At 40.8% G+C, this 13,520-nt stretch overlaps 1 protein-coding gene across 1 annotated transcript in view; it reads left to right on the forward strand.

Moving 5' to 3' along the window:
* The window catches only part of MGAT5 (alpha-1,6-mannosylglycoprotein 6-beta-N-acetylglucosaminyltransferase), a 327,486-nt gene that overhangs the window by 227,947 nt on the left and 86,019 nt on the right, over nt 1-13,520 (forward strand). Inside the window, exon 11 of the mRNA XM_025405318.1 lies at nt 9,732-9,865. Coding sequence (XP_025261103.1) covers nt 9,732-9,865 — 134 coding nt within the window. The remainder of the gene's footprint in view (nt 1-9,731; nt 9,866-13,520) is intronic.

Consider the following 13,520-nt stretch of genomic DNA (forward strand, 5'->3'; position numbering starts at 1 on the left):
TATAGGGGAAGAGTGTGTGTGGTCGTGTTAGTATATATGAATGAACTTATATTTCCAAAAGAAACAATGAAAGGATAAATAAACTAATAAAAGTGATTGCCATTGGATAAAGTGATTCCCACTGGATAAAAAGGTATCCAGGGATGGGGCTAGAAGGCTGATGTCTCTTAATGTTCCTTATTTTGACTTTAAGACCATGTATATGTTTTACCTAATTTAAAAAGAGAAATATTCCGAAGAATTCAAAGTAGGATCTCAAAGAAGTATTTGCACATTCATGTTCACTGCAGTAGTATTCCTAATAGCCGTGAGGTAGTAGCAACCCAAATGTCCATCCACACAAGTGGATAAAGAAAAACATAGTGTACATATATATGCAATATTATTTAGCCTTAAAAAGGAAGGAAGTCCTTCATATGCTACAACATGGATGAACCTCAAGGATATTATGCTAAGGGAAATAAGCTAGTCACAAAAAGGTGAATACCATATGATTCCACTCATAAAGTATCTAAGGTAGTCAAAATCATGGAAACAGAAAACGGAAAGGTGGTTACCAAGTTGGGAGGAGGAATTAGTGTTTAATGGCTATGGGGTTTCAGTATTACAAGATGAAAAAGTTCTGAAGATCTCTTGCATACCAGTGTGAATATACTTAACACTACTGAACACTTAAAAAAGGTTAAGATGGTAAATTTAGTGTTACTTGTTTTTTACCACAATAAAAATTCAAATAAAAAAGAAAAGCATTCACTAAGAATTGAAAGCAGATAGAGACAAACCTAGCTATACGCATGAGGTTGATGTTAACCTCTCATATAGAGAAGATTATTACTTAAGTGGCTTTAAAAGACCATCCTTTGACTATACAGTTGTAGTGGGAAATATTTATATTGTTACTTGAAACTGTTATAGGTATGTTGTAGGAACCAAGATCTTTAGTATACAAAAAGAGGGGAGTACCTAAAGATTCTAGATTCCGGAATGATACACCAACCAAGAAAACTCCACAAAGTGTAGTGGGTCACCTTTGCAAATTGCTAGGATACTACCTCATTACTGTAAAAACTAAAGTGAAAGAATTCAGCTTTGATCATGCCTTTCTAGCACAAATTGTATTTGAAAATAATCAAACAGTTGATGAGAGAAAGTCATTAATCATGGAGAAATCACAACTAATAAATGCAAAAGGAATGAATTAGAAGATGAGCATTATAAAAGTCCTGATGAGACAGTAGAGCAAAACAATCATCATCAGTGATCGCTAAATCCATCAAGTAACAGGTTGATGGAAAACTTTCTCATGGATGAGGCTGACTTGCATGGAGGAAATACGGAAATGAATAGAGAAATAAATCAGTTTGAGACCTTTATCCTATTCAGATGTGTCTGAGCTGGAAAATTTGCAGCAACAACAAAAAGCTCCTGCACTCTGTTTTCCAGCGCCTGCCCACAGGGAACTTGGATGCATGCTTGGAAGAGGGTCCCTTTCTTCCCATGTGACAAAGGCCTGGGGTCCAGTCTACTAGGTCCTTCCCATAGAGCCCTCCATTCCTTTACCTTTTGGGTCAATGTGGCTACTGCAGTAGTCTGAAGAGAAATAGCATTCCTTTGAATGTCAAAAGTTATATTTATTTATTGTTAATTTTTCAAAAGTGAAACAAATTTACTAGTGCTTAATATATGAGCTGGATAGTAATCATTATCTAATTTCTGTATAAATATGCACATATACTGAGGATGTACTCAGAATCCTATGTGCTTACATTGTGTTCTACTGATGGAATGCTCAATGAAAAGTTCCGAGACTGTGGAAATAGAGTGCTATACTTGAGGAATCAAGTCTTCAGGACTAGCTGCCTTATCATAAGATGTAGCAGTGTTGTGGTTTATGTGCAGACAGAGAGCGTGGGGAAGGCCAGTCCAAAAGAACTCGGTGGGAAGATAAAGAAAAATACAGCATTGGGATGCATCTTGAGGAGCAGTGAAACGAAATACGCTGGACCGGAATGTGTTTGCGTTCTTAAATATTCATGGTACACATCTCACTTTAAGACTCCTTCCGTTTGTCCTCTAACTCATTTTCTAAGTTGGTGGGGTTTCTACAAGTTGAAAAACCTTGCATTTCTGTATTATTTTGCCCACAGTCTCAGAAGTTCACTTGTGCCATTGCCATCATGTGTTCTCTTTGCAGTTAGGCATTTTAGGTGGTGTCCACATAGACTCTTCCTGACACCTTCCTAAGCAGCTTCTGGAGGGACTGGTGGCCGGACGATACTATAAGGCCATTTGATTAGATCTATTAAGTGATGGTTTTTCCCCAGGAATCTGGTAAGTCTGGTTGTTCCTCCTTCTAGGCCCCCATTCCTGCTCGCTCCTCCTGTCCACGTGTTAACATGACCTCTGAACTAGGCACTAAGGCTTTCCAGCCACAAAAACCAGCTCTTGAAAGCTCAGCTTGGATTAGGCGATTTCTCCTCAGAGACTGCAGTGCCTTCCTTTTGTCCATGGGATGATTTTAAACTCCACAGCAAAGTATTCAAGACCTTAGGCTCTCTGGCCTCAACCCCCAACCATATTCCTCCCCAGGTCTGGCCCCAGCCTCACCCAACAGCCTGCTGGTCTCTGAGAAGCAAAATTTAATTTTTTCTTTAAAACTCTACTTAAGTGACTTCCTCCAATTTTCCAATCAAATTTATAAAGAAATGTAACCCAATTACAAAAACAGGGAAAGACTTCCTCCTACTGAAAAAGGCTCCCCTAACCCTGGTGTAACTTTTATCTTTTTCACAAGTATGTTTTTACATACTTGTCACATACTTACCAAAATTTTGTATCTCCTTTTTTTCCACTTAATATATCATCTTTTTTTTTCTTCAAGACTCTACGCAGATTTGAAAACCATTGTTTCCAAGACTCTTCTACAGTCAAGTGGCTAGTTCCTAAGTCATAGTTATTTGGGGATGCTTTTGTTATTTCTTGAGATTTAACTGATGCTTTTTTTATGGTTGCCAGGTACCTGGCTTGGCATATATTTAGGTATTATTTCAGTCTCTGCCTGTAGTCCATGCATACGGCTTGTTTTAAACTCCTGAAGGCCATCTTTTATTTGTCACAGTCTCAAACAAGGTGCATTATATCTCAGTAAATAAATGCAAGAAATCTACCTGCACAGAAAAATAAGAGCGAAGGCATTTGCCTTTACCATTTAGAAGAGAGAGCTCTAAAATTGATGACTTGCACTGTAAATTTTCCAGTATTTGGATAGCTCTAATTATCTGCATGCACCACACCCTCATTTACAACTTCATCTGGCTTGTGTAAAAACATTGGCAGTGGTAAATCATCTTTATCTAATTGAGTTTTTTCCTCTCTTTCCCTAGAGTTGATGGCTGAAATTAACAGTAGCAGGCATTACAAGATACCCCATCCCTGGTTTCAGATCTCAGACCTTATTTTTATATCCTACAAAAAATTCAATAACCTTTGAAATCAGTTCTGCTTAACAGCCTCACTTTTCATATCATTACCATAGAACATTTACTACATTGCCTGAGCAAACTGTGTTCGTATAGTTTTATTTATTATGTGTGTATGTGTTAAGTACCTACAACATTTTGGCTGTCATTCACAATGTGAAGACACAGAAGAATTTGCCTTCTGGGTGCTCACATTCTGCATAGTGAAGGCTGGAGAATATTCAGCGTTTCTTGGTACTTGTGGAAATTTGGAGCAGAAAAGACAGGGAGCTATAACGAAGTTGAGAGAAGAGCAGATTGGGGATTCTGGAGGTGTTTAGAACTTTCCCATTTCACCTTCCACCTCTTTGATTTTTTTTTTTTTTTTTACCCCCTTCTCCTCTTTCCCAAATCCTTGTAAGGTGCTCCTTAGTAAAGGCTACAGAGGTGACTAAGCCTAAGTATTTTCTTGTTCCTTATGAGCATCAGTTTAAGAGTTAGATTGGAATCTTTATTTGGTTGTCGATTTTGTCTTTTTGTTCAGTGTGTGTCCCCTGACCATCTGTGGGATGTCTAAGTCTCTGTTCTCCAGAAACTTACTTTCAGTGGAGTCAGGAGGTATGCAAAAATAAGACTTTCTCATACTTCCACTTTAGAAATTACAGACCCAGGTGAATGGAGCAGGGAAAATTTGAATGCAGAGGCGAGGAACATCCTAGTTGTGGCAACTAGAGGCAAGTTTTCCCAGGGTCCTCAAGACCCTGTCGCTTACTACGCTGCTTTTTGCTCATTTCTCTCTACTTCCTTGCTGTTTCTTGAGTAGAATAGGCACACTCCCCCTCAGGACCTTTGCATTGGTTGTCCCATCTCTTGGAACATTCTTCTTTTAGACTTCCCCATCTCCTCCTTCAGGTTTTAAACTCAAATGTCATTTCAGTGAGACTGACTGTGACCTCCTCTTTTAAAATGCAACTCCTTCCTTCCCCAACTTTCTACTCCCCTTCCCTGCTTTATTTTCCTCCGTAACTGTATTGCTATCCAGTATTTATGTTTCACTTACTTTTACTTTCTTTTTCCTCCCCTGGAATCTGAGATATATAATGGCAGGAATTTTAGCTGCTTTGTTTATTGCTGGAACTCTAACATCCTGAAGAGTGGCTGGCACATAGTAGGCATTCAGAAAGTCTTTTATTGATGGAATTAAACTAGAATGAACAATATTGCCTATTCTGTTTTTAGTCCATGCAGCAATGTAGGGAAGGAGACTGTTGTACAAATTTAAGATTGCAGAAACTTCTTTAGGCCAGTGGCCTCATCTTACTTTCTTGTGTCTTCCCAGGGAACTTACTTACATTGTTGGGCTTTCGGACCATAATGATTGTCATTTTCATTGACATTCCAACCCTGAATTTCTCCCAGGATTTGGAGCTCACAGCCATTTTTATTTGCATGATCAAATTGAATGATGGCTTGTGGATAAAAAATTTTGCCTGGCAAAACAGGAATTTTAGAACCAAGTCAGTTCCCATTCATGCAAATAATAAGCCTGTTGGCTGTAGCTAAGGATCAGTTAACTTCCATGTACAATTTTATTTTTAGGACATGACAACCAAAGGAGCTATTTGTGATTGAAACTGCCATTTTGGCCTTTAGCTTGAATCAGGAGGGCTCTTGCCTTTAAGCTCTGTGCAGACCAGTGAGGAGTAGGATCAGCCTTGTGGTTCCTTCAGTCTGAGTCTTAGCTTTCAGCAGTGTTATTCTTCTAAGGAGTCCATTCTCTCCTAAATTGCTTTTTGACACTTGAAAATTTTACCCTGAAGTGCCTTTTGTCAACAGTTTAGGCACTCATCTTCTCAGCTCAACTGTATATTAGTTTCCCTAGCCTGCATCCCAGCCTTCTCTCTTGAAGAAACTAGTGTCACCAACATTTGGGGGGAAAAAAAAATCAGTTTTTGTAAAATTTTTCACATAACATAGTAATGTATAGTTTTTTAATCCAGAATTCTTGTGTGACATAACTATTTTTCAATGCGTTTGTTTCTATCGTCAGTTTTATCGGAATCAGCAAAAATGTCATGAATATGATGACAAGCATTATTCGTTTTCAGCCATACAAAAAAAAACAGAAGAAATGTTACTAGAAACCCACAAATCTAGATTTTACAATTAACCATTTACTGTATCAATCCATATGCCAATCTTCTCTCTATCCATCAATTCACCTTTTTTGCTGTTTTTTTTTGGAGGGGGGGATACATAAAAGAACCCTCTGATGCCTCGGCTTGACATCATTAACTGGAATTCAATATTTTGAGGGGAAAAATGATCCACAAACTTAGAAAAAAAGACCAGTAATAGTGGTTATTTCTAGGTGATGAAAGATATGTAACTTATTTTTTTCTCATATCTTTATTATCTGAAAAAAGTTTTAATCTGAGGATATATTTCTGTTATAATCAGAAAAACCAATAAATCCATTTGTATTTAGGAAAAAGAAAAGGTTGTTTATTGCAGAAGTCTGAGCAAAAAGTGAGAAGGTCTGGACTAACAAATATGAAAAGGAAAGGCTGAGTTGATGGATTTTTGAGAAACTAATATGCCTGGGACTGCTGACTGTGAGGGCTAAAGAATGGGCCCAGGCTGGCACTGGGGTTTCTTCTCTTGGTGACCAGGGGACGTGAAGATACATAACATTCTTAGAGATGTTTGGGACTTACTGATAGCAAAAGCAGACCTCAGAAATTTATGCAATTGAAAGAAAGCTCAACTTGACTTTTCAAGTTGACCTTGAAGTAGTTGGTAAGCTCCTTGAGGGCAGAAACTCATCTTTATATTGTAATTTGTCAATACTTATCATATTAACCTGGTCTGTAGAAATGCTTCAAAACGTTTGTCATTGAATGAATTATTCAAGCTAAGCTAATAGTATTTCTTAGAAGTAGTTATCATCATACTCTGCTCAGGGAACACATCAAGCTGATTTGTAATCATTTGTAAATAGGTGCTTCCAAAGTGCTTAAAATAGTGTTTCTCTTAATAAGAGATGTTTTGTTCTAAATTATCTTAAAATCATTGCTAATGTCTGGCAAATCTCCTGTAGTTTTGTAGCATGTAAAAAAAAAAATCTGTGTGGTCCCATATACATATATGGCACAAGATACTCAAGAAACTGAGGTGATACTGCATATGTATTCTGGATCCCTCTTGTGTATTTTGCTGTACCTTAGAACATTATTTTCCTCTGAAGCATGGTTTACCACTGCTGTTCACAGGATGCAGAAAATTATTTGGACTATGAGGCTGTATGTTAGAGTGACTTAAGGAGTTGATGCCCTGAAAGCAGCCAGTCTGACTCTGAATCCTAGTGTTGCCATTTCCTAGCATGTAGACTTGGGTAGTTAAACCAAATCTCTCTCTGTTTTCTTATCTGTACAAACATGTTACACGGTTATGAGGTTAAAATGGAAGAGTAACTATAATGCACTTAGCACAGAATTTGGCATGTAGTCAGAACTCAAAATATCAGTCATCTTTTTTAAAAATCACATTTGTTTATCCTCTGGGATGGAGGTATTACTGAAAGTACAGGATTTCCTGCATCCCGTTTGAGATTTGTTTGATTTACCTTAAAATGTAAATACCTTCTCTTTGAAATCCTCCCAACACAATAAAAGTCTCTGTTCCCTTCCTAAGGCAGAACAAAAAAGAAAGGTTGGCCTGAAATTTGAACTCAATGAAATGGACATTTCAGATAACATCCTCCTGGACTTGTGGCTTTTGATTTATTATAAGCACCATTAAGAACACTTGTGATAAGACCAGGGCGCTCTCTGCAGATGTTACCAGGCAGGCTCCAGCTGGTGTTCAGATCCTTGGAAGCAAGCCACACTGGACCCGTAGTTACTTCAGAATCACCTGCTGGGGCGAGTCACAGCTGAGCAGACCCTTATGTGGTCAAGGTTTCGTGTCCTGTGGCAAGTTTAGAGTCACCTGGGAGGAGAAGGCATGTAGAGGTCAGACCAGTGCTCAGGCCTTGGCTCATTAAATGTGGTGATACTGTTTGTAAATCTCAAGTCTCACCTGAGGTCCTTTAAACCACACTTGCAGGTTGTTGATCCCTAAGTTAACATTTCACAAGGTGAGACAGGAGTTAAAGTGTTTGGATGAAAACATAGAGGAGAGTTTAGATGTGAAATTCATAGTGTCAGAGTTGATTGAATACCAAATTATAGTCATAGCAGCAAAAGCCCACCATTCCTCACAAGTTTTTCTGATATTTACTTCTCCCTCCCACCAGTCAAGCTAGAAGCTAGGAGAATCTTTCACACAAAAATGTTACATAAATGTATTTTTTCATTTGGGTGGCTAAAGCATTTTATTTTTTACTATGCATTAGTATATTATAATATGAAATAAAACCCATTGTTTTACTTGCTGGATTATTTAAGTGCCTACCTAGGGACTAAATGACTACATTTCAGAAACAAATATTTCAAGCATCATACTTTAATCACCATGTAAATTTTCTGAAAATAAAAAAAAATTAAAAACACCTGATCCTGAAGTAGAGTGTCAGGTTTGAGTTCAAAACTTTTAGAATTAACAAAAAATTTTACAAAGAAATATTTTAAGCTGCACCGTAACACTGAGAATGCACACAGGCTGTGTTCCTGTCCCTGCTAATCCTTGAAAATTCCCTGTGCCCTCAGCTCCTCAAAAGGGGGAGGAAAAACAACCATTGCCTCTTGTTGGCAGTAGAATTTATTCAGTAATTTACTTTCCAGCCAACTGCAGCCATTGCCATTGCCTCTGGGCACTTGTTCAAAAACGCAGAAATGAAATAACAGATTGGCCAGACTGAACACAACTCCCCAGCCACAACCCTATTATCTCCTCATTCTGTCACCCCCATTAGGCAAAAGCCTGGGAAACGGAGGTTGACAACACAGTATTTACATGGCTCTTGCATTTCCACAGCTCAGGGCTTCCTGCCAGTGTCCCTTCTTCATCGTGTTCCCCTGCATGCATGGTGGGTGACACTGGAGTCTGGGCATCCTAGGCCTGTGCTGCAGGCTCGCCTTTGCCCATCTGTCTGTCTGAAAGGATTTCTGTGCTAGTACAAGCCTGGGAAACCGCTCCTCAGTCCTAGGACAACCAGAATGAGATGAAGGGACCAGCTTTCTCTATTTGCTGACCACCTACCTGTGAATGGATGTGGTTAAGGTTGCAGTGTGTGGACTTTTCAGAATCTTGTGTATATCTCAATTTACCAGGAGGAATTTGGTTTCATGTTATTTATAGCTGTTCTATTCAGGTCAGAGCCAAGCAGAGCAGTTGCTTCATTTAATATCAGCCGCACATGGTCTCAGCAGGCTCATCTGAAAAACTGAGATTTCTCTTGACGGAATGAAGGTAAAGGAGAAGAGGGTCTCTGTTTAGTCCAGAGAGAATTATTTTCTGACTGTCACTTGCTGGTGAAATGCCTTTTAAAATTACAGGCACGAGACGCAGATGTTTGGAGAGGGTGTGGGGTTGCTGTACCCCTTGGTCAAGTGTTAGAGAAGTTACAGAACCCAAATGAGAGAAATCCAAAATTTTCTTTTCCAGAATAGCGTACTCTGTAGACAGTATTCCTTTGCAGTGGTTGGTGTTTTTTTGGAGTGGTTTGTGCCCCAGCAAGCTTTACCTTTTATTCTGTCTTCATTCCATGCACCTGTTCAATATAACCCCATAATTACATCTTTTATGAGTGAGTAATTCTTAGAGGAGATGAAAGGTTCTGGGGATTATTCATCACTCTATCCCTAAACCTCTTGTTATGTAGCTGGGTGAAAAACACAGCTGGAGTCAGATTCAGTTACATGGGGGCTCTGTGCCTATTCAGAACTCCCGATCAGCCCTGCCCCTTACAGGCTTTTGGCCAGTGGGTGGTGAAACCTGGGTGAGAGCATTTCTGCTGGGAAACGGACAGTAGCCTTATTCTGAGGCAACAAGGAAAAGAATACACAGCTTAATGATTTTCAGACAGATGCATTTTCCCTAAAAAGAGCAGGTTTTGGTTCAGGTTAATCCATCCTAGAGAGAAGTGTTCTCATGACGGTTTTACTGGGAACGTGTGGGAGAGAGCAATCCCTCACCTCCCTCAGGTGTAAGAAAGAACAAGGTAAGATGAAAACATTTTGTTACGGGTAAGATGGCCTGTGTTAAATATGTGATTGTTGTTTCTTCTTGCTGACTGGACACTAACTGTCCTCTCCATTCTTTGCACACCAGCTCATACCCCAGACAACAGCTTTCTGGGGTTTGTGGTCGAGCAGCACCTGAACTCCAGTGACATCCACCACATTAATGAAATCAAAAGGCAGAACCAGTCCCTTGTGTATGGCAAAGTGGATAGCTTCTGGAAGGTGAGTCAGTCTGTGCGTGTGTCTCTCTCTGAAAAGAAAAGAAGCTTGTTGGGTAATTTAACTTTGATCCAGGGAGTAGTCAAGCCAAGTGCCCAGGGCTTAATGGGATCTACTTAGACATAAACAAGAATGTGCAAGGATTCAGTTGCTCAGCATTTGGGTTTCTAACCAAGGCTGTACCTGCTCTTCTGGTAGTGGCTATACAACAGCCCCCTTCACTCTCTGCATGTCAGAAGGGACACATTCTAGCTGCTTTCACACCTTGTACTTGCTTCTGAGAGCCAGGGCCCTCCAGGGGTTGAATATCTTTCTGGAGCAAGGTACTGCACAGGGAGAAACTTTACCGAGGGGAGTCTCCCTCTGCTTCTGGGAGGTAGTCTGTGGAGGTAGGCAGCTCCCTTTCCTGGGAAACGCAGTGGCCTTCACATCCTCTTGGCTATAGTCACTACTCACCTGACGTGGAAAGTAAATTCTTGCTGGGGCTGACTGTAGGCAGTTTGTTCAGGGAGGTCTTGGCTGAAACAGCACTCTTGGCTACAGACCAAACCAAGTTTTCCAAAAGCCTTGGGCCCCTTGGCCCTCCTAAGTTGATTTCCAGAGTACATCTGGGGAAAGTGTAACAGGAGAGGAACCAGATTGGATGTGACCTGTTGACAGGTAATGCAGATCTTTTTGTGTGGGAAGTCTGCCTCAATAGGCAAGTATCATAATTTTTTTTTGAGGAAATGTTTTTTAGAAGATAGAAGTCTTCAGGAGCTCACAACGTGCCTCTTCCTAAATATAAGAATTAATTGCTTTCTTGAATGATCACAGACTGTGGTCTCATGTTACTTCCTAACCAAGGAAGTTAGGAATCCTACAACTGACGGAGTACAGGTGATGTACAGGATAAAGAATTCCTTGGTACTGCTTTTCCGACCCTGTGTTCAGAAAAGGAAAAGCAGTGCCCTACCCACCAGCTCTAAGGTGCTAACTACACCAAAGGGATGATGAGATCAGCCCACCTCCAGGGAGGCAGATTTAATTCCAGACAACTCTGTCTTAAACAGCTAAACCTTTGTCTTTGTTTAGTACAGTAGTTCTCAGCTGCAGACTATTTTATTTACCGATTCCCCTATGCCCAGGGAACATTTGACAGTGTCTGGAGACAATTTTGGTTGTGATGTCTGGTCAGTGGTGCTACAAGCATGTAGTGGGTAGAGGCCAGGGATGCTGTACATGTCCTACAATGAATGGGATGGCCCCTGGCACAAAATACCAGTAATGCCAAGGGTGAAAAACCCCCGGCTGGTAAGAATGTTTCCTCTGTATGTTATGCCATACTTTGTTGTCTCAAGTAAAATGAAAGTTAATCTAGATTGTAAATGGCTATCGAAGATAGTCCCATAAATTTGTGTTGCTGTCCTTGTGTAAAAATGTGTCCTGTGTTGATAGTACATTTTCCAGCTGACTTTCAGCCAGACTTGGGTTAAAACAGGCATCTTAGGTGTTCTCATGCTCAGCTTGTTCATGAAATTAATGGTTTGTGGTGTTAGTTTTAGGCGGACTGTGGCTTTTAAAGAAAAACCTCTGCACCTGCTTGAAGATAGCTTGCATGTCCGTGTGGGCTTGATACAGAAATTATATCACTTTGTTTGGGGGCCAAGTGCAACTACCTCCTAGCACCCTTTGGCAACTTTTTCCCTTTCCCTGGAAAAACAAAACAATAAATTGGTTCTGAAAGATTTTGGTCACCTGTTTTGGATAAATTAATACTGCCACTAAAAGGGTGACTTTTCTGTGCCAGTAAGAATACCGAGGCCAGGCGCGGTGGCTCACGCCTGTAATCCCAGCACGTTGGGAGGCCGAGGCGGGTGGATCACCTGAGGTCAGGAGTTTGCGACCAGCCTAACATGGTGAAAACTCATCTCTACTAAATACAAAACAATTAACTAGGCATGGTGGCAGGCACCTGTAATCTGAGCTACTTGGGAAGATGAGACAGGAGAATCCATTGTATCTGGGAGGTGGATGTTGCAGTGAGCTGAGATCACGCCATTGCACTCCAGCCTGGGCAACAAGAGCGAAACTCCGTCTCAAAAAAAAAAAAAAGGAATCCCAAAAGCATTAACCATGTTGCTCAAGTGATCTGGAGTGAGATTTAGAAATCTGTCCATGTTTTGAGGTGTTAAAACTCCATGTGTGCCCAAGCTTCTGTGTACCTGTGCCATGCGTCACCTAAAGACTACAAAAGGTTGGGTTGCAGTGTGTCCACATTCATCTTTGCCTGAGTAATAACACCCAAAAATCCTGGGTGTTACTTCAGTTTTATTACATCCGGCATTCTGTGCTGGAAAAAGCCCAAGAAGGTGAAAAATCCTATAAAGTTTTCACAGGAATTGAGGACATCTTCTCCAACTCTAGAAGACAGCACAGTATGTGAGAGTTTAGTTTCTTTTTCCAAAGCGTGTGCATCCCAGAGTGTTTAGTGAATGCACACAGAAAACCAATGTGCCTTTTAAGTGAGATGTTATTCCAACCACATTTCTTTTTTTTTTTTTTTTTTTTTTTTGAGACGGAGTCTCACTCTGTTGCCCAGGCTGGAGTGCAGTGGCCGGATCTCCAACCACATTTCTAAAGTTACCTTCAACATAAGCTTTAGCTAGCAGGATGTTTTATCAGTGGTCTTCCCCATCTTGTGTCCCATTCCCCTCTCCTCTACCCAATCCTGATTCACGTCAGAGAGCTTCAGGAAGGGAACTGGCACCTTTGTGTCCTGGGGGGTTTAGGATTGCAACTGGGAGATGTGGGAGGGCACAGTTTGGACCAGATGACTTTGGAAGGTCTTCCTTCACCTCAGATTCTAGGACTTTAAATTCTGAAGATTCCTGCTGTGCCATAAATCCTCCTTCACTCTTCCCACCACCCTCCTTCTTGAGGGAATCTCCCTACCCATCTTGCCACTTAAGTGGGAAATGCAAACATGTAACTCCCTCCAGTGTTGGCTGATTGGATTCTGGAGTTGTCCTCTGATCCAGTGCAGTCCAGCTTTTTGGTGGCTGGAACTATAATTCTGGCTCAGAAAGCTGAGCTGCATCAATGAGATTCTTCAGTTGGTGTTAGAAAACAGAGTCACTGAGAGTGAGCCATGTTAACAGAAATCAAAAAAATGTGTCCATAGCAGGAGGGCGAGGCAGAAGCCTTCCAGGAGTCCACTTGATGAAGCAGGACCCATGTTGACAGGGAGAGGGTGCTGTTGAGAGGATAATGCATTCCTCCACAAGGAGAGGCACCGCCCTGACTGATTAGGGTGCAGTGGAGGGCCTGATAGAGTGGAAGATACAGATACAACTCCTGCAGCCTGGAGAGAAAGAGAAAGTAGCTGCTGGAGTTTCTGGTAGCTTTCTTGTCCCAGATCATGTATCCTTTCTCACACTCTGGTCTTGCAGTATCTGAGTGCTCTGTTCCTATAGTCATATCAGTATATTTACTAAAATACTAGATACTAAATGCCTATCAAGAAAAACAAGTCTATTAAATATACAAGCTAAGGAGGAGTGAACTTGTCCTTTAATCTCCTGTCCCCAGATTCATGACCAAGGTACTCAGTGGTCTTGTCCTGATGTTACAGTCCATGATGGGGAGGTTGAGGTGGGGAGGGGAATCTTGCCATCAG

This window comes from Theropithecus gelada, chromosome 12, assembly GCF_003255815.1.
Source record: "Theropithecus gelada isolate Dixy chromosome 12, Tgel_1.0, whole genome shotgun sequence".
NCBI classification, from domain to species: Eukaryota; Metazoa; Chordata; class Mammalia; order Primates; family Cercopithecidae; genus Theropithecus; species Theropithecus gelada.